At 36.6% G+C, this 24,511-nt stretch overlaps 1 protein-coding gene across 1 annotated transcript; it reads right to left on the bottom strand.

Annotated features, from left to right (window-relative positions):
- Nucleotides 1-2,587: 2,587 nt before the first annotated feature.
- On the bottom strand, nt 2,588-23,810 carry Sec61alpha (SEC61 translocon subunit alpha). Its single transcript, XM_083133350.1, has 9 exons — nt 23,669-23,810; nt 18,362-18,429; nt 11,522-11,587; nt 9,756-9,966; nt 8,214-8,471; nt 7,202-7,368; nt 6,251-6,391; nt 4,817-5,065; nt 2,588-3,189 (listed from the first exon to the last, which is right to left on the bottom strand). Exons 1-9 carry the CDS (start codon nt 23,673-23,675, stop codon nt 2,926-2,928), a joined length of 1,431 nt encoding a protein of 476 aa, XP_082989476.1. The 5' UTR covers nt 23,676-23,810; the 3' UTR covers nt 2,588-2,925.
- Between the last annotated feature and the right edge of the window lie 701 nt (nt 23,811-24,511).

Raw genomic sequence — 24,511 nt, 5'->3', positions numbered from 1 at the left:
CATGTGCCTTTATCAATTCGTAACTGCAAACACTGATTTTAGAAAGATTCCTGGTAGCGAGATTTTCTTGTGTTATCAACTATGGCTATTCTGGATAGGCTTCCAAGAGCTTCCACTCATTTTCAGGAAATAAAAACTTTAAAACCTCCATTTCACCACATACTAATCTCAGATTTTATGCCTTTTTTTTTTTTTTTTTACACAAAAGTGTAATTAAACCAGTGTGAAGTTTTTTTTAAAAAAAAGATTGCTGGTATTACTAGTACTTTAATTTATTACTAGGCCAACTGTCTTTGGTACAAGATTAGGATGCACATAATTTTAGTGACAATTTAGCAAACATTTTTTTCAGCCTTAAAAAAAGCTAAGACACGTTTTTGATTGGTGCATTATAGTCTAAATAATGGGACTTATAAAATTTAATCAGTGTCCGAAGATTCTGTGCCAATGTCACTGACAACATTGTGGTGAAATATATCTTATAGAATTGACTTCGTGGACTGGGACAACAGTTGTCCCAGTAACGCATAATTTATTTAACTTTATTTTTCTGAAACTTACTTTTTCAGTTTGATTTTTTTTCTAATACTCTTTACGTGTATATGCTGTTTAAATGAGAAATTTTTCAAGGTAAAAGTATGCACCGAGTCTTTTAATCTGTTGTTGCATTGGTCCTAATGACACACTTTCACGTCATGTTGCCCCAGTTCAATTTTTTTTAAAAAAATAATTATTTCTGGGAAATTAGAATTTGGGGCTATTCTACACAAAACAGTCTAGATTAAATACGAGCCTTGCCAATCCAATCTGACAAATCTACAACTATATTGTAATATTTACGTATGCGTTGTTCTATCGTACCTCACAAAACTAGCATAATCATGTACATCAATCTCAACATCCGTGTGTGAATGTCCTGCTCAGAAATGTTTAGTATGTATATGTGCGTGAATGTGTTTTTTTCTTTCTTTTTTGTGTGTTGTCTTGATTTTTTAAAATCTCGTCTTTGTTCTTTCCTTGTAACCATTTTTTTATTGTATTTTCTTCTCTTTTTTAGGATTTTGTTTATGTACACTAGGTAAATGTCAAACGGGGTTAGGTGGGAGAACAGCCACAGGCTGAACCTCTCCCTTTAATAAAGAAAATTTGAATTTTAACCTAGGGAGAATGTCTTAAAACAGTTTTTGTTCAGTACGTTATAGAAATGCAATGGAACCTCAATTGAAATCTTTCTAAGAATGGGAAGTGGGAAAAAAAATGGGGTTCCCCTCACCTGAAAAATAAAATGGAGAAAATTTAAAACCAGGATTCCGTACAAAGTGTGAAGGCCAGGTCTTTCACTAACTGAAGTGTTTACCTCTTCCTCAAATATAATTCGTACCACCTCGGGCACCCTCACAAAGAAAGAAACGAAGGAGGAGGAGCATAAGAACAGGAATCTCTCTTCTCCCTCCACAGGTGGAGAAATGATTTCATGGAGGGAAGGGAAGTAATTTCTTCCTTTCTCTCCTTTGTTATCGAATGGGAACCAGAGAAAGTGCATCCTCTTGTTTCGTCGTCAACCTCACTTCCAGATGCGAGCATTTTGGTGCAGAAGAAGAAAGATAGTCACGGGAAAGGTTTGATTCCTACCCACTTAAGTCATACCCGGTGGAGGCACAAGTGGTTCAGATCACCCAGGACCCCTTCTAAGTTCGTAGGGATAAGAATTATTTTCTTTATTAATATTTTTAGGTTTTTCACAATACAGGCTGTGAATTGGAACATGGGTCTTCAGTCTTCTTAGATACACTCATAACCTAAGAAACCTAAAAAATCTGAAACCTTTTAGATTCTGAAAGACATTGGTACTCTAAAAATAAGTGGTCTCTGTGCAGGAAAATACATTCTTACCTGTATTAAAGCAAGGATGAAGTTACAGAAACTAAAAGTCAACATGTCTTGTAATTGTTATAATATAGGCACAACTACAACAAATGTATGTTTAGTAGGGATGGATTGATATGATATTTTGGCCGATACCGATATTCTACAGATCCGATATAAAATTCCAAATGGTTCATTGACTTCCTTAATAAATGCATGTTTCGAGGTGACTGCAGTGCAAATGAAGTTGCATATTTAGTAAAGTAAAGTGCTCCCCTGTGCTTAGCACCACGCCATGAAGGCGTATAGGGGGTGTGGGGGTCCACACTTTCTTGATCCGGTCATGATTGGGGGTGATGTGATCAGCATCACGCCCCTGACAACCTTTACCCCCCAGGTACCCATGTCATTCGATGCTGGGTGAGCACCGGGGCCACTTCTAACGTTAGAAAAGTTCCCGGATTTGAACCGGCCGGGGACCTATAGTATGGTAGTCAGACGCGTTACCGACTGAGCCACCGCGGCCACTGTTTCATATTTAGACATTTACTTTTTTAAAAAGTACGGCATGGAGATAATCCACAAAAATTGTAATGAAATGGCAGAATTTTGCACTAAATTATAAGATTAGATACATTGGATCGGTAATTTTACCGATAGAGTATAGATTAATCTGTCCATGTGGGCATTTCTTACACAAGGAATTATTAGGAAAACAATATCCAAATAAAACACATTTATTAGTGTCTTTCCTTACAAGAGTCTGTACATATTCCAAATTTAGTTTACAAACAATGCAACACTTTCATGCCCGACACCACACTATTCCTCCAACACTCAACTAGGGTAATGTGACTTAAGTTACAGAAAATGTTAATTTTCTGCAACAGCTTGATCGATGTCTTTATGAACTAACCATAACTTCAGATCAAAATCAGATCCTAAAAATATTCTTGAAGAGGAAGGGGGGAGAAACGAGAGAGAATGATCTGGTTATAAAAAAAAAGTTGATGAATTGCAAATGGGAGAAGTGACGGATTTGTTCAAACACTTTACTGTTTAGAACAACAGCGTGCTCATACCACCCATTTCACTCTGTTCCTTCACAAATATCTCGAAGTACTGGTAGATAATGGTTACAGCCAATAGAATTCCTGTTCCCGAGCCAATGGCTCCCAGGAAATCGGCAAGAACGGAGAGAGCTCCAATACAAAGGCCACCAAATGCGGCAGCCGTGGGAATGTAACGATTCAGTTCATGGATCATGGACTTTTCACGGTGACCCCTCATTACCATCTGCTGCTCCTTCAGTTGCTTGGCAACCTGTAAGAAAACAACAATTGCTTTACTGGAACTGCTACCAAAAATAAAATTAGTTTAAACGTGTACAAGTTTATATTTCATATATATATGTCATAAATCCTTAGGTATTCAAGAGAAAGGACATTCCATTTTGCAACAGATTCTCAAGAACTATGTAAATAATGCTCACAAATTGGGAAATGTATATTGGCCCCGCCCTTTTCTTATAATACGACCTGCCAGCAAAACTTGCCTTATTCGGCATTTTATCTCTTGCATGGTTTCAAACCCCCTACTCCCTGGTCTGCGATGCTCCATAGGGGTGTGTGTGCAAGCGTAGAGAATGGAATGAGATTTAAAATCCTGGATAAGGCACATGCAGTGGCTGCAGAACACCTGCAAGCTCGCTACCAAGCCTTAAAGCCAGCTTACGACTGACAACATTCTCAACTCTCATTTAATAAGGGTGATAAGGTCCTTATTCATGATGCTACGTAACGTATCGGGCAGTCCCGAAATTCTCAGGACGTTTCACAAGGCCTGGTACTTAATCGAATGCGTTCACCCTAATTCGTATCGGGTCCAATTTACGAATAAACGGGGCCAGGTGATTATTGACGATATTGGGATACAGGATACAGCATCTTAAACTGTATCATCCGCCCCATGAAGATTAGCAAACACCGGGAATACGGGGAGGTTCCGTACGTTTGCCCGTACTGGGACCTACAATCAGTTAATTCTCGAATTAAATTGTCGCTTGAACCGATACCTTTGCCTAATCGCAACGAATCTTATTACCATCGCATTCACACTGTCTTGAAGGAACATATCGATTGCCTTATTGCCCTGATGTTTTTGATTCATTTTTGAACCCCCTTTTGTTTGTATTTACGCCATATTTTTTTTTAGTTAGTTTGTTTCACGTACCTCAATTTTACATTTTCCTGCATTATCAATTCAATCATGATGGTCCCAACATAGCAAAATGTTATAAAATTTTCCTAGATTTTAGATTTTTCCGCTAGGTCCCCTGAAAAATGTAAAATCGAGGTTCCACTGTATCATTCGAGGCACATATTTTCGGTACATAAAAAAGCAAAATTTCGGTACAAAAACCAAGTCAATTTCAGGTTCAAGGGCTGTAGATAAAATGAAATTTTGGTTTTAAAAATGTGAATATATTCCCAAATTTGATTTAAAAACTGCACTTACTATACAAAAAATAAACATATCCCTTCTAATTTATGTCTTTACCAGAATATTAAGTTTATTCCTGTATAAAGGGGTCCATTTTAGCTTCTCAAATATTTACAGCATAATTAATCAATTTTCTTCGAATTGCATAACTCGCAGGATAATTCTGATTTTGAGAAAGTGTCACGTCGGTAAATAAACTAAATTTCGTGTTTAAGAGTCTATTTCACATTATTTCGTGACAAAACAAGGCAGGAAATGCACCTCACACCTTTCAGAAACATGAAAAATCAACATTACACTGTGTTATTTCACATTTCGTGTTTTTGCCAAAAACGAAATATGCATGCCTCTATGTATCATCTATTTTGAAACTACTTGTTACAGAACAAAAGACTTTGTGTACTATGTACTCGAATAGAGATGATACAACAGCAACAGAAGTACTTACATCCTTAGCTGAAGATCCTGACACTTCAATCCATGTTTTTGAGAAAAATGCACAAGATCCCAACATGAAAATTATGTACAATACGGCATGGACCGGATCTTCCAAAATATGGCCGATGTTTTCTGGTGGAGACAGATAGTAACACAGCCCTCCAACTGGATAAGCTCGAGCTGGACCACCGCCACCCACATCAGCCCACACACCAAGAAGATTCACAAAGAAGTTTCCTTGAAACTTTACCGCCAGCATCTGAAAACAAACAAAATTTAAGAATGCGTGCAATTATGATCTTCACATATTGCTTGACATTATTTCAAGCACTAAAATAAGGATCTACTTGAGTTTTTGCTAAAAAGTTTTAGATAAAAAGTTGTTTACAATTTTACCAATCCTAATGTGAAAGCATGCAACCTGATTTAAAAATTCGGTAATTTTGTTATAATTTTTATGAATACAAAAGCATAATTCATGCACACTGGATTTGTAAAGTAAACATCAATACACAGTTTCTCCCCCCCCCCCCCAAAGGTTAGCCCTCGAGTTACATCATCATCATCCTCCTTTGCCGTTTCCTGCCTCTGGTTGGGTCAGCATCGTGAACTTTCAGATTCTTCTTCACAGAATTATTGGAATTTTATAACTAATCTGTAGAATATCAGTTATTGAGAAATATTTCATCTTTCATCCTTACTAGAAATTTAAAATTGCAGTAAATTTTTCTTGTTGCAGAGAATGGAAAACATTGCAACTGAAAGAAGAAAAACCTAGTTTCAAGATGGGATATGAATATGTATAAAAGTTTTCTTGTTAAACAGGGGTTACAGCAAAAGTCATGGTAACTACTTTTTCCACGATAATGTGGGTCACGTAAGACATTTTAAAATATAGAATTGGAAGGTCACAATATATGCTAACGTTTAATGTATGACTTTCGGACAACATGGAGATCTGTATCAGGATAGAGAAAAAGACAAAATACGCGCAGTCACAGGTCATCCTGAACATCGCATGTCGGCAGTTGGTTCTCTTCCACCCCCGAATGCTGCTGCCCACCCCACACCAACAGTTCAGTATGGTAGAACATCATTTCCTAAAGCTTCCACAAGCTCAATGTGACATTCTCTCACATTCCTTGCACGGATAACTGCTATTTTCACATAAGAACGCTGTTCACGCCAGGTCACCTTCATCCTGCACGACTGTTAAACATGCACTGGCTTCCCACATCCTCAGTTCAATGTCTTGGCAGCTACTGCCATTAAGTGGAGTCACAATACATTGCACTGTATATTTTAAAATTTCTTGACTGAACTGCAACAGTGTTTTATATCAGAATCGGTAAAGTATATACAACTTAAAATTTGATGAACCCTATTAAAGGGACTATTCCTGCAAAATAGCAGATGGTAAAAAAAAGATTGGATCTCTTCTTACCTGAGAGATCACATACAGATTAGAAACCAAAGCAGACTGGAGAATGATGGGAATATTCGATGTGTAGAAAAGTTTGATGGGATAACTGCTGTACTGGCCTCTGTACCTTGCTGACTTGATTGGTAGATCCACTCTGAAACCCTGGAAAAAGGGAAAGGTTTGGTCACACAGAGGCTGCACCTGCATATTTCATTGTACATTGTACAAAGAAAGATCATCTACTTTCTTTCTTCTGATCACTATAATTTGATATGACCACATTAGAAATAATAATAAACATGTGGATTTAAAATTAAGATTATAATGATGTAGAGATCACAGATATATAACCTACAATACTAAGCTTTTATAAAGTTACTAGAAAGACCTATTATCATAAAGAACTCCGTAGATATTCTAATTCAAGGTACCCAGGGAACAACTTCTCCCTTCCGCTTTCCCCAAAATTGCTTTTGCTTGACTTAGATAAAATTTCACTAAAATTTTAATAAACCTCAAATTATTTTTTTTTTAGGAAATTTTGTTTGTAGATCATAATCAGATTTTTCTTTTTAATCATTGTACTTGTTGGGATATAGACTAAGTTAAATATAATAATAATATAATTTAATATTCATTATTAGTAATTATGTATTATTGACAATCTAACAATGTGCCTGCATAAAGCAACTCTGGGGCTCACCTAGCCTCCAATCAGCTGCAGCATGGTACTAATCACATCACTTCCATGGTGGTCAAGCAAGCACATGCACTCTGTATAGCATAGTTCAATGCACAGGGGATAGCTTTACCTTTTCACATATTAAAAACAATTCACTTATCAATGATATTATTACAGAAATTGAAATATTTTGCCAGCAGAAAAATAAGCAGGAGCAGTTGTATATTTTACATTTCCGCATACTGCACAAACATGCCTTTACTCGGTTGACTAAAACACCCAATACTAACCTGGAAGTATATCACAATGGCAAATACAAGGATGGTTGCCAGGAGATTCATTAAGTTGGGCAAATTCTGTCTGTAAAAGGCTTCTCTGAGAGCTCTGACCTTGTCCTGTCGTGTAGCCAGTAGGTGGAACAATGCTATCACAGCACCCTCAAATTCTGTTCCACGACCTGGAAGAAAAAGGATGTTCCAAATCAGATGACAAAGGAAATTTTCAAATCTACAAAATATTTTAATTACAGATATTTAATTTCATCAACAACACCTGTTGTTTCTTGTAGCCAGAGCTTGCCTGATGGAGGGGCAACACTGGGATACTTACCTGAGGACCCACGCCATATAAAAATTGTTTATTACACAACTGTGCGAGGGCTGGTACTTCAGATTCAGAAAATCTGATATCTTTACAGACCTCATGATCATGCAATTATGTTGATTTGAGTTGTAGTTTTTAAAGAAAAGTGACGTAAGATAACCTAAATCATATTACTTAAAATCTAAGGAACCACAGTTTGTTCTTCATCTTGAAGAATATAGATGAAAGCCTACTTATCCTGATCCCTACACAAATGAGAAATTAAAGTATTAAACTCCTTGATGTTTTTTTTTTGCATATCTTTGCTGACGTTTCAAACCAGCTAACAGGTTCATATTGACACAGTGTGTCAGAAATATTCTATTTCCTGAATTTACATTAAAAACTCCTTTTGAAGCCATCCTAGTGACAAGATTTTTCCCAGATATTGGCTAGGTGAATTACGGATAACTTTCCAATCAATTAAGATGAGAATGTCTGACGAGATGTCACATCTGGAAGGTGTGGAAAGATATTCATAACATTCCTAGTAAATATTCATTGTTAATATTCATCCTAACATTTGTGGACACAGTAGTAGCAACACTTCCCGGCACCTTATAATAGGCAACACATGCACTATGTGCTATAAAATATATATCATGTCATGATTAATGGTACAAATAAGATACTCTACATGGTATTTGAAGGCACACACACCTGTGTTCACAGTTGCAGGACTGAATGCTTTCCATACAATAGTTTCGCAAATGTTTGTTGCGATGAAGAGAGAGATACCGCTGCCCAAACCGTAGCCCTTCTGAAGCAGCTCGTCCAGCAAGAGAACAATAAGGCCGGCCACAAACAGCTGAATGATGATGAGGAGACAGACGCCTGCACCGATCTCTGCCGGATCCCCATACATTCCTGTCATCACATACACGATGGCCTGGCCTACCGTTATCACCATACCAAACACTGCAAGAAAATATCCAGTTTCATTATTGTAACAAAATTACATATACACATTATACAAAGTACATGGCCTAATGAAGATACTTTGTTATTTTTAAATGAAGTCAATACTTTAGGTCTAGTGAGAAAGACTAGGTGTATTTAAAGGCAAAAAAAAACTTTATATTTATTCCTTCTGATACTGGACTGATAAGTTCCCAAAACTTGTAATCTAATTATGGGGCTTAATTAAGAAGTAATTTTGTACACACACAGATCATTAGAAACCACAAGTTCTATGGTAGTTCAAATATAGCAGAAAACCTTAAAACATGTGGACCGATAGGGCCTGTGGTGGTCTAGTTGGTATGGTGTCTGACTGCCATGTGGAAGATCCAGGTTCGATTCTCTGGGTGGGTAATTCAAGCTCTAAAGTTTTCCTACCTTATCCATGCATAAAACAGCTCTGGGGTTCACCCAGCCTCGAATAAATGGCTATGTGGGTGCATCCAGAGGAAGGCAGAGTAAAGGCAGGCGGAGCATGGTACTGATCACATGGCATACCCATGATTTTCAAAAGGGGAGGTGGTGTTACATATTTTTTTTGGGGGGGGGGGTAGTCCTCACTTTGACCTCTTGTTCAGCTTTTGACCTTTTGTTTAGAAATACTGGGGCAAAGGAGGCAGGGGGTTATGATCCCCCTGTCCCCCCCCCCGCCATGCCACTGTGAACCAATTAAGAAAAGAGAAAATCTGGCATATAAGAACAAACAAAGAAATTTAGATCTATGTCAGAAGCCAGACATTGTGAACGAAATTGATGGGATTAAGAGGGTTAGGACACACATGCATGTAAAGAATGGAAGAAGAGAGGTGTGCAAGGATATTGCTGTACAAGAGACTGAAGAAGGGCACAATGAAAATGGAAGTGATAGCTGGAGGAAATTGAGGAAGATCTGAGGAAACTGGGAGTGACAACAGAGAAAGGTAAGGGCATACCTACCTGATAAATGACCAAGGGTTGTAAAGCCACAGGGTAAAACATGTACATGTATACATGTATACACTTTCTTTAAAATATCAAAATATGTAGGTTAATTTCTAAATAAGAAAGTACACATCATTAAAAATTACTTCCAAATGAAGTTATGTTGTCGGAAAAATTTTAGACTTCCTGACATTATTCATCATCTCTATACAACACAATAATAACGGAAGGCAATTGTACTGAAAAGAGGAGGCAAATATTTTTTAAAAAAATAGCAAGTGAGACAGACTGTAATCAAGAATAAAATGAAAGTTTTCTTACACTTCTGTGCTCCATTAAAGAGAGCTCTGTCTTTAGGTGTGTCCCCAACCTCAATGATTTTGGCTCCAGCTAGAAGCTGCATAATGAGGCCTGATGTCACTATAGGAGAGATTCCTAATTCCATTAAAGTACCACGATTCGAGGCAAGAATAACACGTATCCAATAGAATGGATCGGCTGAGTCTGAGCTCATTATGCCAAACAGAGGGATCTGAAAAGAAAAATTGATCTCAGTGTAACAGACAAACAATTCAGAAAAATAAACACAATAAATGAACATTATCGTAGATTTGATTGAGTTGGTGTTTTAAGTCCACTTTATGCACAGTAAGGCTAATTAAGACTGGACATACAGTTTAAAGTGGGATCCGAACCACTATGTGCCTCCACTGGGTATCGAACTCGGGACCCCTTGATTATTCTTTATCGTATATTTGGTCTTACCTAGGACACAATTATAAATTTATCAATATGGATGTAAAGCACCCGGAAAACCACATTCTTGCATGCTAATGCGACTCTTGGCACCTGGAGTCGGCATAATTCTCATTGGGCTTGTGTTCGGAGTCTTGTTCCTTCATCAGTTCACATGATCATCATAATGGTAGTAAAGTAAGAATTAAATTAAAACCAAGCCACTTTTCATTTTTCCACGGAGATGTGCTATTGTGTAATAGCAAGTCAAGCTTTAATAAATCTGATTTGTAATTGACGGGCAGTAATTGTGCACAAATTTTATATCGTAAATTTTGTCAATTTTATACACATAAAAAAAAAAAAAAAGGAACCATGGATATGCAATCTAAAAGTAACATAACCTATCCATGCACTCAATTTTCAAAGGAAATTATATCTCTTTTATATTTTTATATGACTAAACATTGTATGAGACCCTGAAGCATGTGTACATACTGTCTTCAAAAATCATTTTCAAAAAATGTCAAAATACCCAGTTTCTGAAATTGTATTTTCTCTTGCATGTACTTGCTCATCCATTGCCAAAAACTCTTGAAGACATGTGAAAACTCAAAAAACTAAAGCAACCTAGTGATATGCATCGAATACATCAAAATGTGTATGATGTAATTTCAACAAAATACTCCAAAGCCATAACAAATGTCACGATAAAATGCAGGATAAATCAACAATAGAAGAGGAAATTGGAGACATTTCAAAATTATGAAAAAGAAATATATTCTTACAAACCTTATCATGTTACACATCATATAACAGCCTGTAAACAGATCTTTAAATTGAGACCATTTCCAGATCTCTGAACTAATATAGACATATTTAAAATGCAATTGAATAAATGTAGTGTGCTGATTTTGGGGGTGAAAGTTGAAAAATTAAAGGTTCTATAACTTCAAAAGATGGTGACATCTCAATCAACTATTGTAAGCTTTCCTTATATCTAGTATACTAAATCTCATTAAAACTTGAAAGATCGATTTGAAACACTGTATTGACCATGTTATAAAATGCAATTTTTGCATTTCTCTCATCTTACATCACCTGTCAACATCAAATATTTTCTGAAGCTTAAATATAAGTGCTTAATCATCTTTGCATTGCTGGAAGTCTTTCCTTTGTTCACATAAGAAGAAAAACCTAGGAAACGCAACACGTAAGGATGACAGCCAAAAAATAAAACATTTCTTCACTTCATAGTTAAAATAAAACATTCATTCAAGAACAAAGATCTTTCAAGTAAAAACAAAATTAGCTAATGTGCTATTGTTACTATATTAAAATACAATACTTACCTGGCAGCATACTAAGAAAATAAATAATGTGATGGCAGTCCATAGTACTTTTTCTCTAAACTGGATCTGGAAAAGAAGATCACATGAATATAAGAATGTGATACATAAGATGGAAATTATTAGGTGCCTTACATTATTCTGAAACTACTAAATGTTTCTTTGGAAACGGTTCCAAATGTTTAATGATTTTTTGCAAGTTTTACAGGAGTCTGAAGAAGTACTTTACGATACTGGAAACTATTGTGGAAGTAAGTTTGAAGTTTGGAGGAACTAATTGGCACAGTTAAAAGCTTCACTAAGTATCAGTTACCGGAGAAATTATGATTTGAAAGGTTCCTGCCAGGAGCATCTGCACCTTGCAGAGAGCAGCCATTCTTGGTCCACAGTCATTTCAGACATTCAGTTCAGGAAGATTTTTTTGTAAGGTTAAAAAAAATCATGCTTAAGACCAGACAATACGTGATCAGGTGTTGGAAGCATTTAGGGTTATTTAATACTAAGAGCCCTAAACATAGCCTGCCTAACACTGAAAGCATTTACATACTTAATACCTCTTAACATTCCACACACGTGAAGTAAGTAGCAGAAGCAGTCCATATCTAAGACTACCAGTGGCGTATTCTGAAAATTTGACCTGGCTTACTGCAACAATTCTTATTTATTGTCTATATTTATTATATAACAATGAGATATAATAGAAATAAACACAATGCAAGTAAAACAAAAACAAAAGTCTGGCAAGTTAAAATTTCCCAGCAATTTCAATTCGAACGGGACAAGAAAAAATAATCAAAATTTACAAAAACATGAAGTCGTTAACCAGATAACATGGGAGAATATGCCACTGAAGACTCCAGGAAACAAATTTCTGCTCTCAATCACATAAAGGTATATGGAAGAGAAAAATCATTCTCTAGAAAACACGTAGTAAGTAATTACAATGACACTGACGTAAATGTTAACAGACAATTGGAAATTAAACCATGAAAAAAAAACACCTTTGTACCATGATTAATTTGGAATCAAATAATCAGAACTTGGGGGATTTTTTTCCCCCCATATGGTTTAGAAAATTATATATATATTATTATATTATATTATAATTATATAATTATATTATACTATATATATATATATATATATATATATATAAAGAGAATTAAATCTAAAAGCTTGTTAAATATATGCTGCATGTTACACAAAGAGTCTTATGGGTCATTCCATGTGAATTCAACACACCACTCAACCCGATCCTTTTCGATTTCTTTCAAATTTGGTGCATTCAATGATCCTGATACGAGATGGAAAGCTACACGTCTGCAAAGTTTGGAAATTGTGTGAAATTCAAACACATCTGTCTTTAGATAAATGACTATAATTCTGGTTCTAATCCAGATATAGAAATGAAACGTATATCATTGAAAAGCTAATGAGTAGAGCTTTACATTGATATGCAACATGGCCTGTTTCTAAGAATTTTCACGTTCAAGGTCCTTGACCATTAATCTCAAAATGCCCAACCTTCATTTTTTTTAAGAAAAAATAAATATTGCTCCAATATATTACTATAAACATGGGAAATATCAAGATGGCAAACCAAAGGCATAATGCCCAAAAATGTCTACATCACTACACTATCAAAATGCTGTAAACAGCACTTACTTATGAAACACCAATAAATTGACATGAGCACTCCATAAGTAATGTTGTACAAGAAATATGGCTATATCATTGCAGTGCTATTACAAACAATGTACAGGGTAGCTTCAATCAAAAGGCAATAAAACGTAGTTACAACAAACCTCACAGTCTCCAATTAAATTGTTAATGTTCAGCAGATATGATGCAGGGAGACTGTAGGTCCTTCCAGTTGGTGTCACTGGATCCAGTCTTGTGAGAATGTCACATCTTCTGATAATACAAATGTCTGGTTTGGCAGGAAACACAAATGATGGAGATGGTCCATGTGGATGCAAGAAGCTGGCCTTTACTTCATCTGTTAATAGCATTGCATTCATCGTAGCAAATACTGACTCTCCTCTGCTCACTGATGAAGTGGAATATGCCTTTGTCTTTACTGTACCGTACATTCTGAATTTGTGCATTTACTCACTACATATATTCACAGAATAAAAAACTTACGTGAGAGTATAATAGTCGTAAACAACGTTTCGCGAAGCTATGCTTCGCTTCTTCAGGTTTTCTTATCACTAAATAAAATACTTCGTCATATGTATAAATAAATTCACATTAGGTAAAAAAAAAAAAGGGTACTGGGATATATAATGTAAAATTACATGTCGTTAAAAGTGCCACATAGGCCAGGAGATATTTCTAAAAGAACGGTGTACCCGTACTACTGTACAGAATGAATGACTACTGTAGCGTACAAGTGCTACATCCCTCCAATGTGAACTCCACACATTCCGTAGCAGTGTGGGTCACTTTCGGATTGGTTATGGATAAGGGAACTGGTGTTGTTACAGCCTGGGAGTTAGTTCGGTGGTTTCATCTAGTATTGGGGTATAATTATTTCTGTTTTAATGGGAAAAAATATAGACAAAATGAAGGACTGGCTATGGGTAACACTGTGTCGGGAATAGTTTCCAGCATATTCCTACATTTCATTGAGAAGGATTCGTTGAGTGAGGTTAACAATGATATTAAATATTTTTGTAGGTATGTAGATGACATCTTGGTTATAAGAAAAAAGAAATATTAGATCGTATTTTCGAAATACTGGGAAAACAAGACGATAGGATAAATTTCACAAGTGATAAATAAAATGAAGGAGTAATTAACTATTTGGACATGCAAATGAGTTAATGGTAGGTTTCGAACAGGGGTTTATCACAAGAAGTTGGCAGGGGATAGATATATCCACCAAGATTCTGAACACGCAAACAGAATTAAGAATAATCTATACATGAACTTCTACATTCGGGCTGGGAGGCTCTGTAATTGTAGGGAGGAAAGAGAGAAAAAAGAAAATTGGATAATGAAGGTGGGGTTAAGAAATGGTTACAAAGTAGAGGAAATGAGGAGAATAAAGAGTTTTGAATAAGAAAGTAGAATACAAATACGTCGGTATCCCATATGTAAAAGGGGTGTCCGAAAGGTTTGATAAAAGTCTAAAAGACTTCAGATTAAAGGGTGAATGAGAGCACCCTGAAATATAAAGGAGTATTTCACAGAACAAAAGGGATGGAAAGGGGTGAAAAGAGGCCAGAGATGAGAAGGGCGTGTATAGGATAACTTGTTCTTGTAGTACAGCATATATAGGACAAACAGGAAGAAGCATGGGAACTCGCTGGGACGAGCATGACAAGGATATAAAGGAACAATCACCGAACACTGGGCTTTCAGAGCATTTTCTTTGGAATTGAAGAACAAACATAAGATTAGAAAAAGGGAAGTGGTAAAAAGAGTTCATAAACAACCCGATAGGAACATTCACGAGGCTGCAAACATTTATGTTGATAGGGGGAAAACTAAATAGGGATAACGGCAACTTTGATCAAAATGTTTAAACGATGGGGAAAAAACAGTGAAGAGTCTGTTAAATTTCTTGTCACGCCGGAAGTGACCCACGCTCCTTCGGAATCTGTGGAGTTCACATTGGAAGGGATGTAGCACTCGTACGATACAGTAGTCATTCATTCTGTATGGTAGTACGGATACACCGTTCTTTTAGAATTATCTCCTAGCCTATATGGCACTTTTAACATCATGTAATTTTGCATTCTATATCCCAATACTCTTTTTTTTTTTTTTTACCTAATCTGGATTTATTTATATATATGACGAAGTATTTTATTTACTGATAAGAAAACCTGAAGAAGCGAAGCATAACTTTGCGAAACGTAGTTTGCAAGGATTGTTACGACTATTATACTCTCTCACGTAAGTTTTTTATACTTTTTATACTGTGACTTTACTGTACCTTTGTTAATAGGTATTACACAATGAAGCTTCTGGGAACCTGGAATCGTCCTTGCATTTGTGAAACATTGCTGCAGCTTGGCAATGTCTTCATCATGATGGGAACCCGATGTGTAGTTGAAGACACATGAAGGGATATTTACTTTGTACCACTGAAACAACTATCATGGTGTCAAAATATGATTTTCATAAGGTCGTTTGAGACTGGCAAGTGTGGCTAGTCTCTTTACAGTCCCACAGTCCCTGCAACCCCATCACAAGGTCCTTTGCCATGAGATGTAGTAAAAAAAATGCCATTCTGCTGTAACATCAAAGTCTTCCTGATGGTAGCACAGATTTATGAAATTCTTCCTGTTTTTGTATTGAGCACATCGAAAAATAATAATGTGCTTTGGAGTTGGAAAGTGGTATTTCAGGAAATTGATAAAATTGTGCTGGAAAGAATGCACACACACACACTGTATCATGATGAAGGCAGTCAGATATTTCCAAACATGACACATGGTGTATTAGTATTTGCGTCTCTGTAGTAAGCTACGAATGGGTGAATTACTCCAATGGAATCCCTGTACCTCGTCCTGAATGATGTAGTAATTCTATGCAAAATCGCAAACAAGATATTCATTTACTTTGAGTTCTTCTTTGTGGTTTTAATGAATTGTGACTGCTGCTGTGTGATGTATGAGTGTGGTAGGAGCTCTGACTGTAGTTAACCAACACTTATATATAATTTCACCAATGCCATTCCTACCAAACAGGTCAAAAAGATAAATCAGTCAGTTTTGTCACACGTGGACAATAGGGACACTCACCTAAGAAACATGCTGGAAGAGTAGGATTGCATGTTACAAATGCTACAGTGCTTGTACGACTTAATATATGTTCTTCACGCTTTGTTAGTTCTTTCAATTTACACCCTTCAACAGTGGCGGCGATTGGGTTCAAAAACTAGGGGGGCAAGATGCCAAAACTGGAAGGGGGGCAGAGACAGTTTTCTTTCCCTCATAGATAAGGTTCAGCATAATGCGGGGGCAAAAGTGGCCAAAAGTATGGGGACAACTGCACCCCCCCCCCCCTAATCGCTGCAACTGCCCTTTAACCATTAACTTACAATTCTGGTGTGAGACACATACACAAACTGCATGGGTCCCACTGGCATTGGCAAGAACACAGTGCTTTGGCCACAACTCACAAAATTTTGAGAATCCAATTTTTACATCTAGGCATATGTCTTTGAAATATGCATACACTTCCTTAAGATTGTGCAACACTAGCTGCTTCTGCTTATGTACCCGAACTCCATTTTCTTTAACAGACGCAGTCTTTTCTTCCTGGCATCACGTGGCTCATATTATGATCGCAGTAAAAGTCAAATACACGTTGAACTGTTTTCCCACACAATGTATTATCTGGCTTTGGATTTGGTGTCACTAATATACCATGTTCTGCCACTAACTGTTTGCTCTCCGTACCATGTAATCTGAAGCAGAAAATTCTTTCGTGGTTTTCCTTACACTCCAGCTCTTTGGAAGTACAGTTAAAATTTGTATTTTGTCACACATACTGTCTGAATTGTGAAACTTATCTTTCAGCTGGGCTATGATTTCACTTTCTTCATGTTCCTCACACTTTTCTTTTTCAGGTTGTGCCACACAAGTACGCTCCAACACTGAGGCTACCTTTTTCAATTTTTGGTTTGGGTACTTTTAGTCATGCTGAAGTCTCTTTTTTCTTCACAGGAGATACACCTAGATACTGCAATCTAGTATTTAAACAATCCAGTGCCAGATCATGTGCTATTTCATCTTCACTTACATCTTCTGTGGAAGTACCTGGCACAGCTGAGGCCACTTCAGCAGGTGTTGATGGGTTTTGTGATATTTTGTTTCTACATTTGCTGTAAATGTTCCAATACATTAGGACACTTCTATACCATCCACTCCTGCACATTCCTCAAATTCTTCTGTACTCTTGCATGACCTTGTTCTTTGAATGGATTGAAGCAGTAAAATTTGGGCTCGATATCCATTTTTGACAAACTATTACTACACATTCAAGAAGTACTACCTAACAGCACATGTACACTTCACTGCAGTTTGACTAAACAAGCCACATCCATGAAACAAGCTAATGATGATTGGTTGAAATAAAAATTTCTCTGATTGGCTGGTCACAACCAGACATGTTCAGAATGAGGTTGTCAGCCATTGACACTGTGTGTTGTCATTGGTCACACCGGGACTAAAATATAAAATACATTTCACTAACCAAGTGCAGATGATACTGGATAACAACTCGACTGGATGAGATTTCAAAAAGCAGTGTAAAACTGGATATACATATAGCTGTTCACTGCATTTTGACAGTGTAGAAATTTAGACAAAATAATTTTTTGGGCATGATGCCTTTGGTGTGCCATCTTGATATTTCCCATGTTTATAGTAATATATTGGAGCAATAATATATATATTTTTTTTAAAAAAAATGAAGGTGGGGTGTTTTAAGATATTCAAGGTCAAAGATAAAGGTCAATGACCTTGAAAATTCTTACAAACAGGCCATGTTGCATATCAATGTAAAGCTCTACTCATTAGCTTTTCAATGATATACATTTCATTGCTGTATCTGGATTAGAACCAGAATTATAGTCATTTATCTCGAGAAAGAAGTGTTCAAAATTTCACACAATTTCCAAACTTTGCAGACCTGTAACTTTCCTCACAATTGTCATACACCTCTGCAAATTGGTAGTTTATCATCTCTTATCAGGATCATTGAATGCACCAAATTTGAAAGAAATCAGAGAGGGTCGGGTTCAAAATTTTACTTTTCTGTGTTGAATTGGTATGAAATGACCCCTATGTATCTTTGTGTAATATGAAATATTAATCAACTTACTTTTCTTTCTGGTTTTGCAATTTCCGGCAGGATACTGCAGAACGGTTTTATTACTTCCAAAAATTTTACTGAAAAGAAAAATGGAGAATATTAAGTTTCTATTATTGCACAAGTAAGCCTATCCTGTAATAAAAAGTAGATATTACAGCAGGGCGCGAAATTTCCGGTCACCAGGTCACCATTGGCGACCATAAGTTTTAGGCTGGCGACTAAAATTTCGTTGTTTCAAGTGTGTGTCAAACATGCCTCAAGACTTCACCTCTTGAGAGAAACGGCAGAAGTTATAGAAGAAATTCTAAAACTGAGTGATATTCACACTATTAGGTGGTTAGCCAGCAAAGAACGTGCAATAAGATCTCTCTTGCAATCATGGAAAGCTGTTGTGACCCATCTTGAACAGGTGGCCCATAGAAAAGACAATGATGGCGCTAAAGCTAAGGATTTGCTGAAAAGTTTGAAGCAGTTTAAATTTGTTAAGCTTCTGTACTTCCTTTTGGATTTCTACGGGAAATAGAACCTTTTAAGCGTGGCACTACAAAATAAGAATTGAACACTTTATTTCAGTTTTGGCTGACCTGGAATCTAATGTTGGACCAAGCGAACAAGATTTCTTGGACCATGTATCCATTTCAGGGAAGATCAGGGATGTGCAAGAGTTTCAGACTGTTAGAGGAAACTTAATTAACAATGCGAAGGTGTACATCACAGAAACATTGCCGTCTATGTCAACAGACGCGATTGCATCTCTGCATGTTTTCGACACCTTGGGTTGGCCTCCCAAAGAAAATATTCTTCAGTTTGGGATAGAAGAAATAAAGAAGCTCTACATATACTTGAACCCGAGCCTTTTTAATGAGAAAATGGATGTTCTGTCAGCAGAGTGGACAGAATACAAACTTTTGTTTCCTTCTCCAGCTTTGAATCAGACGCTGGAGAAGATCCACAGTGCGGACTGTTCAGCAACATTCCCCAATTTGCTCCAGATTTTGACATTTTGTGCTGTTCTACCAGTGAGCACAGCCTCATGTGAGGGAGGTTTCAGGTGTCACAACAGACTCAAGACTACTTACAGGAACTCTCTGAAGACTGAGGCACTGGTTGATTTGCTCAGAATTTCCGTAAACGGACCCCCCCCCCTCCATCCTCCCTGTCAGAGTTTGACCCAGCAACTGCGATTGATAAGTGGTACTTCAGTGTAGAACGACAGCGCTACACAAACATAAATTCCTAATTTTTTAATAATTGCTCATATTTTTATTATTTATCAATATAAAACAGTGGCGACCAAAGATTTTAGTCCGGCGACTGATTTCAAACTTGAAATTTCATGCCCTGTATTCCAGTATGAAAGCATAACAAGTTGTGCTGAAGTCAGTATAACAAGGTGTTACTGCATCCTTCATTACAATTACAAGCCGCACGTAAGGGCCAAATGGTCATAAAAAGTGACTGGTCAGATCATGCTTGTGAATTAGCTGCAAGTAGTTGATTGAACACTTGGCACAGCCTTCTGTTGTTACCGCAATTACAGCAGCAAGAATAAACAAGTTAAAGTCCACCTAAAAAGTACGTATTTCACATATAATTTCATTTCAGTCGCAGTAATTTACATTAATTATTATAAGGGCATTGCAATAACATGATAATTTCAGACTGAAGCAGTGTGTTTTGACGGACATCACTATTATGGGGAAAATATGATTCCCTTGGCACCCCTGCAAAACAATTACCTTGCTTGCCCCTTCCTGGAAAAAATCCTGAGGAAGTCCATGACAGTGTCAGTTGAAAAAAAAAATTAATCAATTTCTTAACACAAAACTTGTAATGCTGTTGAAATTCAACATGAATTGTGTAAATTTATGGGTTGATAGTAAAGTCACGACAGCAAATGTGTTGAGAGTTTAGAGGAGGCAGTTCAAATGTTCACAATGAAGAGAGGAGTAGTAGCCCTAGTGCTCTGACCAATGACAATGTTGTAAACATGCGATAAATCGTTGCTTCACCATTGGTGCTCTTACTACGGAATTTAGAAAAATTTCACGACGACATTCCAAATTGTTACCGATACATTGAGCTATTGGAAGTTGCATGCATGATGGATCCCAAAAATTTAGTGCCTCTTATAAAAAAAATTTAAAAAGTGGGTTTCACATGCATTTTTGAACTGTTGCCAGAAAATGAGATTTTTTTTTCACAATGCTACTAGTAATGGAACATGGATTTCTTATGGCATTCAAGCAAACTATCTGCATGAAAGATTAGGCAGGAATTTAGAATACCGGACCCTTCTGTAATTTCTCTGCTACTGCTTATACTCACGAAATAATTAGTCACGATGATTTATCTGAGGTTAACATGTTGAGGTGAGGTGTAGAAGTTGTAAAATAAGCTTTTCTATTCCTCACAATGATTCTCTGTATACAAGTATGATAACCACATTTGTTGATATGAACAACTGACGTTCGCAATTAGTTACGCTGTCTACAGCATTGCCACACTGTTGATTTCATACTTGGAGAGCATGGATCATGTAAGAATGGTGGAAGAGACCAGTAAAAAGATGTTAATGTTGTACAGATTGTTAGGTGGAGTGTGCAGGAGGATGGCCATGGGCTAATCAACAAACTTATGGATTTCGGTATTTTGCCCAAAAGATGACAGTGACAATCACGATGTAGAAGAGCATGTGGAATGTGGACGGATTTGATTACAGGTAAGTTTGACAACAATGCATCGATCGTAAAATTGCAGGATGCGACAATGGAGTCTTCGATGAAGAACGTTTGCCATTAAAGTGCTACGAAAATAAGATTCTTTTATCGGTTCGTTATCACAATTAGCGTAAAACTATTCATGGATAGCCCCACTGACCATTCTCGGTAAGGTTAGGTTATGTTATGTTAAGCATACAGTTAAAATTTGGGGTCATAAAACCATTGACTGATAGCCCCACGAACCATTCATGGTGAGGCAAGGTTAGGCAAGCAATATTAAAATTTGGGGTCGTAGTAATGTCAGGAATATATATTTCGTTCATTAAGTATTTGAAACAAAATCTTGCGATAAATAATGAGCAATCATGCATTGTCGGTTGCGATCACAGACTCCCTTATTTTGCAATTTTTATATGTGACCCCCAAATTTTAATTTCAAATTCGTGATTACGAGGCCTCAATTAGTGAGTATGCGAAATATTACAAAAATCTGGGAGGGGTCCGGTATTGTAAATTTGCTCCAAAGATTATTACATCTGTGTTCTAGCACCAAAATGGTATGATTTTGGTGGATTTCACAGAGACAGGAGCAACAATCACATCGCACATGAACTGGGATAAGCAATTAAAAACTGGTAACATGGAATTCAGAAGTGCTGATGGGAAATGTTTAATCACCCCTAAAGACTATAAGCATCTTCACGCACCTAAAGATATGCGTTTCAAGAATCCAAAGAGAGCAGTGTTGAAAACTGCAATACTCTTTCCATAGTACCAAACATGCTTGGAAAATAATGGTGACTATTACACATCAAAATGAAGTGTATATATGTATGAGTTTGTAGCCACTAATACATTTTTGGTATGACTTGAGATGACCGGACCCCTCTCCGATTTTCTTCATATTTGACATACTCACTAATTGAGGCCTCCTAATCACGAATCGAAAGTTAAAAATTGTCGGTCACGTCTAGAAATTGCGAACCATTGGCACGTTGTTAGGTTAGGCAAACATAGATAAAATTTGGCGTTGTGGTAGTATCAGTAATAAATATATTTGGTTGTGAAACCAAAAATTTCGCGAAAATAGACAGTTTCCATTCCGAAAACTAACACCTTATTTTCGCTTATTTTGCAATTTCTAGACCTTTCTGACAAATTTTAACTTCAGATTCGTGATTAGGAGGCCTCAATTAGTGAGTATGCCAAATATGAAGAAAATCTGAGAGGGGTCCGGTCATCTCAAGTCGTTCCACATCTTTGTTACACACTTTTTATTCTTTCTACAACCAATTGGCCCTACTTCTGAAATGCACCAGTCACCATCGCAAGTTTTCAAGACTAGATGCGCATTAGCATGGCAAATGTTAATAATTTCTATAGTTTGCTTGGGATTTCAACTCTTGTCCGAAGATTTTTACACTTTTCTTTACTATTTGCTTGTGTGTAATGTTACCAAAATTCCCTGTGAATATCTGTGGTGACAGATGATAAAACATAGAATTTAATATGTATCATACCAGAGTACATAAAAAAAAAAACACTTTAAATTGAAAATGTACCCGAAAATATTATGAAAGTTGATGAAACATTAACAAGATAACCACTCTAAGGCCATGATAAAATTCAAGTATAATTCCAAGTTTTCAAGGCGAACATTCGAAAAATTCAAGGGCACAAGCAGATGTTTTCTCTATTTCAAACTAAAATTCACCTAATCAACTTCAAGATATCTTAATATGCAATAACCTTCCATCTGTCATATAAGTTGTTCTGACAACATAAACGCATTGAATTCTTTCTCATTTTCCAGGCAGTTTTCTTTTCTATCCCCAATAAAAATAAAAGCTAAACTGAAAAACTTGCCTCAAGGAATTTATAAATATGTAGTCAAGAACATTTCTGGGTTGTAGTGATCCCATTGAAAGTAAATGGGGTCGTTACAACCCAGAAGTGTCAGTGACTACAAATTCAATGGAATTTGGATTAACAAAAGTTGCAACTTTTCACGTCTACGAAGAAAAATTCGCATAATTCCCAATAAGTGGCTACCCTGATTAACATTAGACCTCTTCCCTTACGTTTTGAATTCCCCCCCCCCCCCCGTAAACCATAAAATCGAGTTTGTTGTGAATGCAGGGAACATTACCTAACATCTTTGGGAATAAGATGGAAACATTTCTTTAAACGTTAAAAACCAGGAAAAAGATAGGTAAGTGGACTGATGAAAAATGCTTTATGAATAAGTTAATATATGAGATTAAATATTGAGCTCGACACACTTTGATGGTACACGTAACATCTGCTATGCTCTTAAATGCACTTGCACCTAATTGTGCACCAAAATTTGCATGTATGATTTCTTTTTCTATTTTCAATATTATTTCAGTACCAGTACTAGTAAGTTTTTCTATCTATAAACTTATATCGACACGTGAATCTATCGAGGACATGAAAGTTTTCTTCCTATTACATTGAAAAGTAACGGAACATTGGTCCTGTCACCAGAGACTCAATCCTTTCGGTTTATTTTGAGACAACCAGACATGAAAAATAAATGTTCAAAGCAATTTATATGTAAAATTATACTTACTACCCATTTTGGAGTTGCCTTACTGTGGTGTGCCTTAACCGCAATACGTTCTGACTACAAACTTGGGACTCCAGCGTGTTCCAGTCCAGTTATTCAACATTACACGTCTTCAAGGGCTAGTCACGTGACCTGCTGATGTGTACCTAATTCGTGACTTATTCGGCAGAGTGCACTGCTGTTCCTTCTCCGTGCGTGTCTTGTAGAAATTTCTGACCAGCCGCCATGTTATGTCCATGTGCAAGTTCTTATAAAATCGTCATTAAAGTTAAAATTGTTCAAAAAATTCAATAAAAGCTACTTACAATCATTAGTTTTACGGATATCTATTTTAGTAGATTGAGGTAAACATTATTCTTTCACCGTTAGACAACATCATATAACAATAGGTAGATTTGTATTTTACTTGATTTTGTTATTTAGCGTCGCTTTTCAGCCGATTTGACTAATCGAGACGATGAGTGATGTTATGACATTTATGCAGAAACATTCACGAAAAATACCCATGCCTAGGCCGGGAATTTTCCCGGGGGAGAGCATATAAACATTTTTCTCCCCCAGGGAACAAATAACACTTTCCAAGGCTTGACGATGCTTTATTTTCAATTACTTGCAAAGAAAATAACATTCATTTTACTTTCCACGTAAAAAAGCACAATGAACAGGATGAAAATTTTCACAACTCGTTTTGTTGCAGTTCTTATATGTTAAAACGTGGTTATCACATCGCGCTACGACGCTAGGGGTCCTGGGTTCGAATCCTGGCCTGGGCATGGGTGTTTGTGAGTGTCCATTCATCAATTTCATCATGTCATCACTCATTCCCATCTTCGCAAATTAGTCAAA

Source organism: Lepisma saccharinum, chromosome 1 (assembly GCF_977018435.1).
Source record: "Lepisma saccharinum chromosome 1, izLepSacc3.1, whole genome shotgun sequence".
NCBI lineage: Eukaryota > Metazoa > Arthropoda > Insecta > Zygentoma > Lepismatidae > Lepisma > Lepisma saccharinum.
This window is presented reverse-complemented; position numbering and strand designations above follow the sequence as displayed.

Coding starts and splice junctions, on each gene's coding strand:
- Sec61alpha (XM_083133350.1), bottom strand. Junction 6,392..7,201: donor CCATTGTGATATACTTCCAG/GTTAGTATTGGG, acceptor CCCTTTTTCCAG/GGTTTCAGAGTGGATCTACC. Junction 5,066..6,250: donor ATCTGTATGTGATCTCTCAG/GTAAGAAGAGAT, acceptor GTTTGTTTTCAG/ATGCTGGCGGTAAAGTTTCA.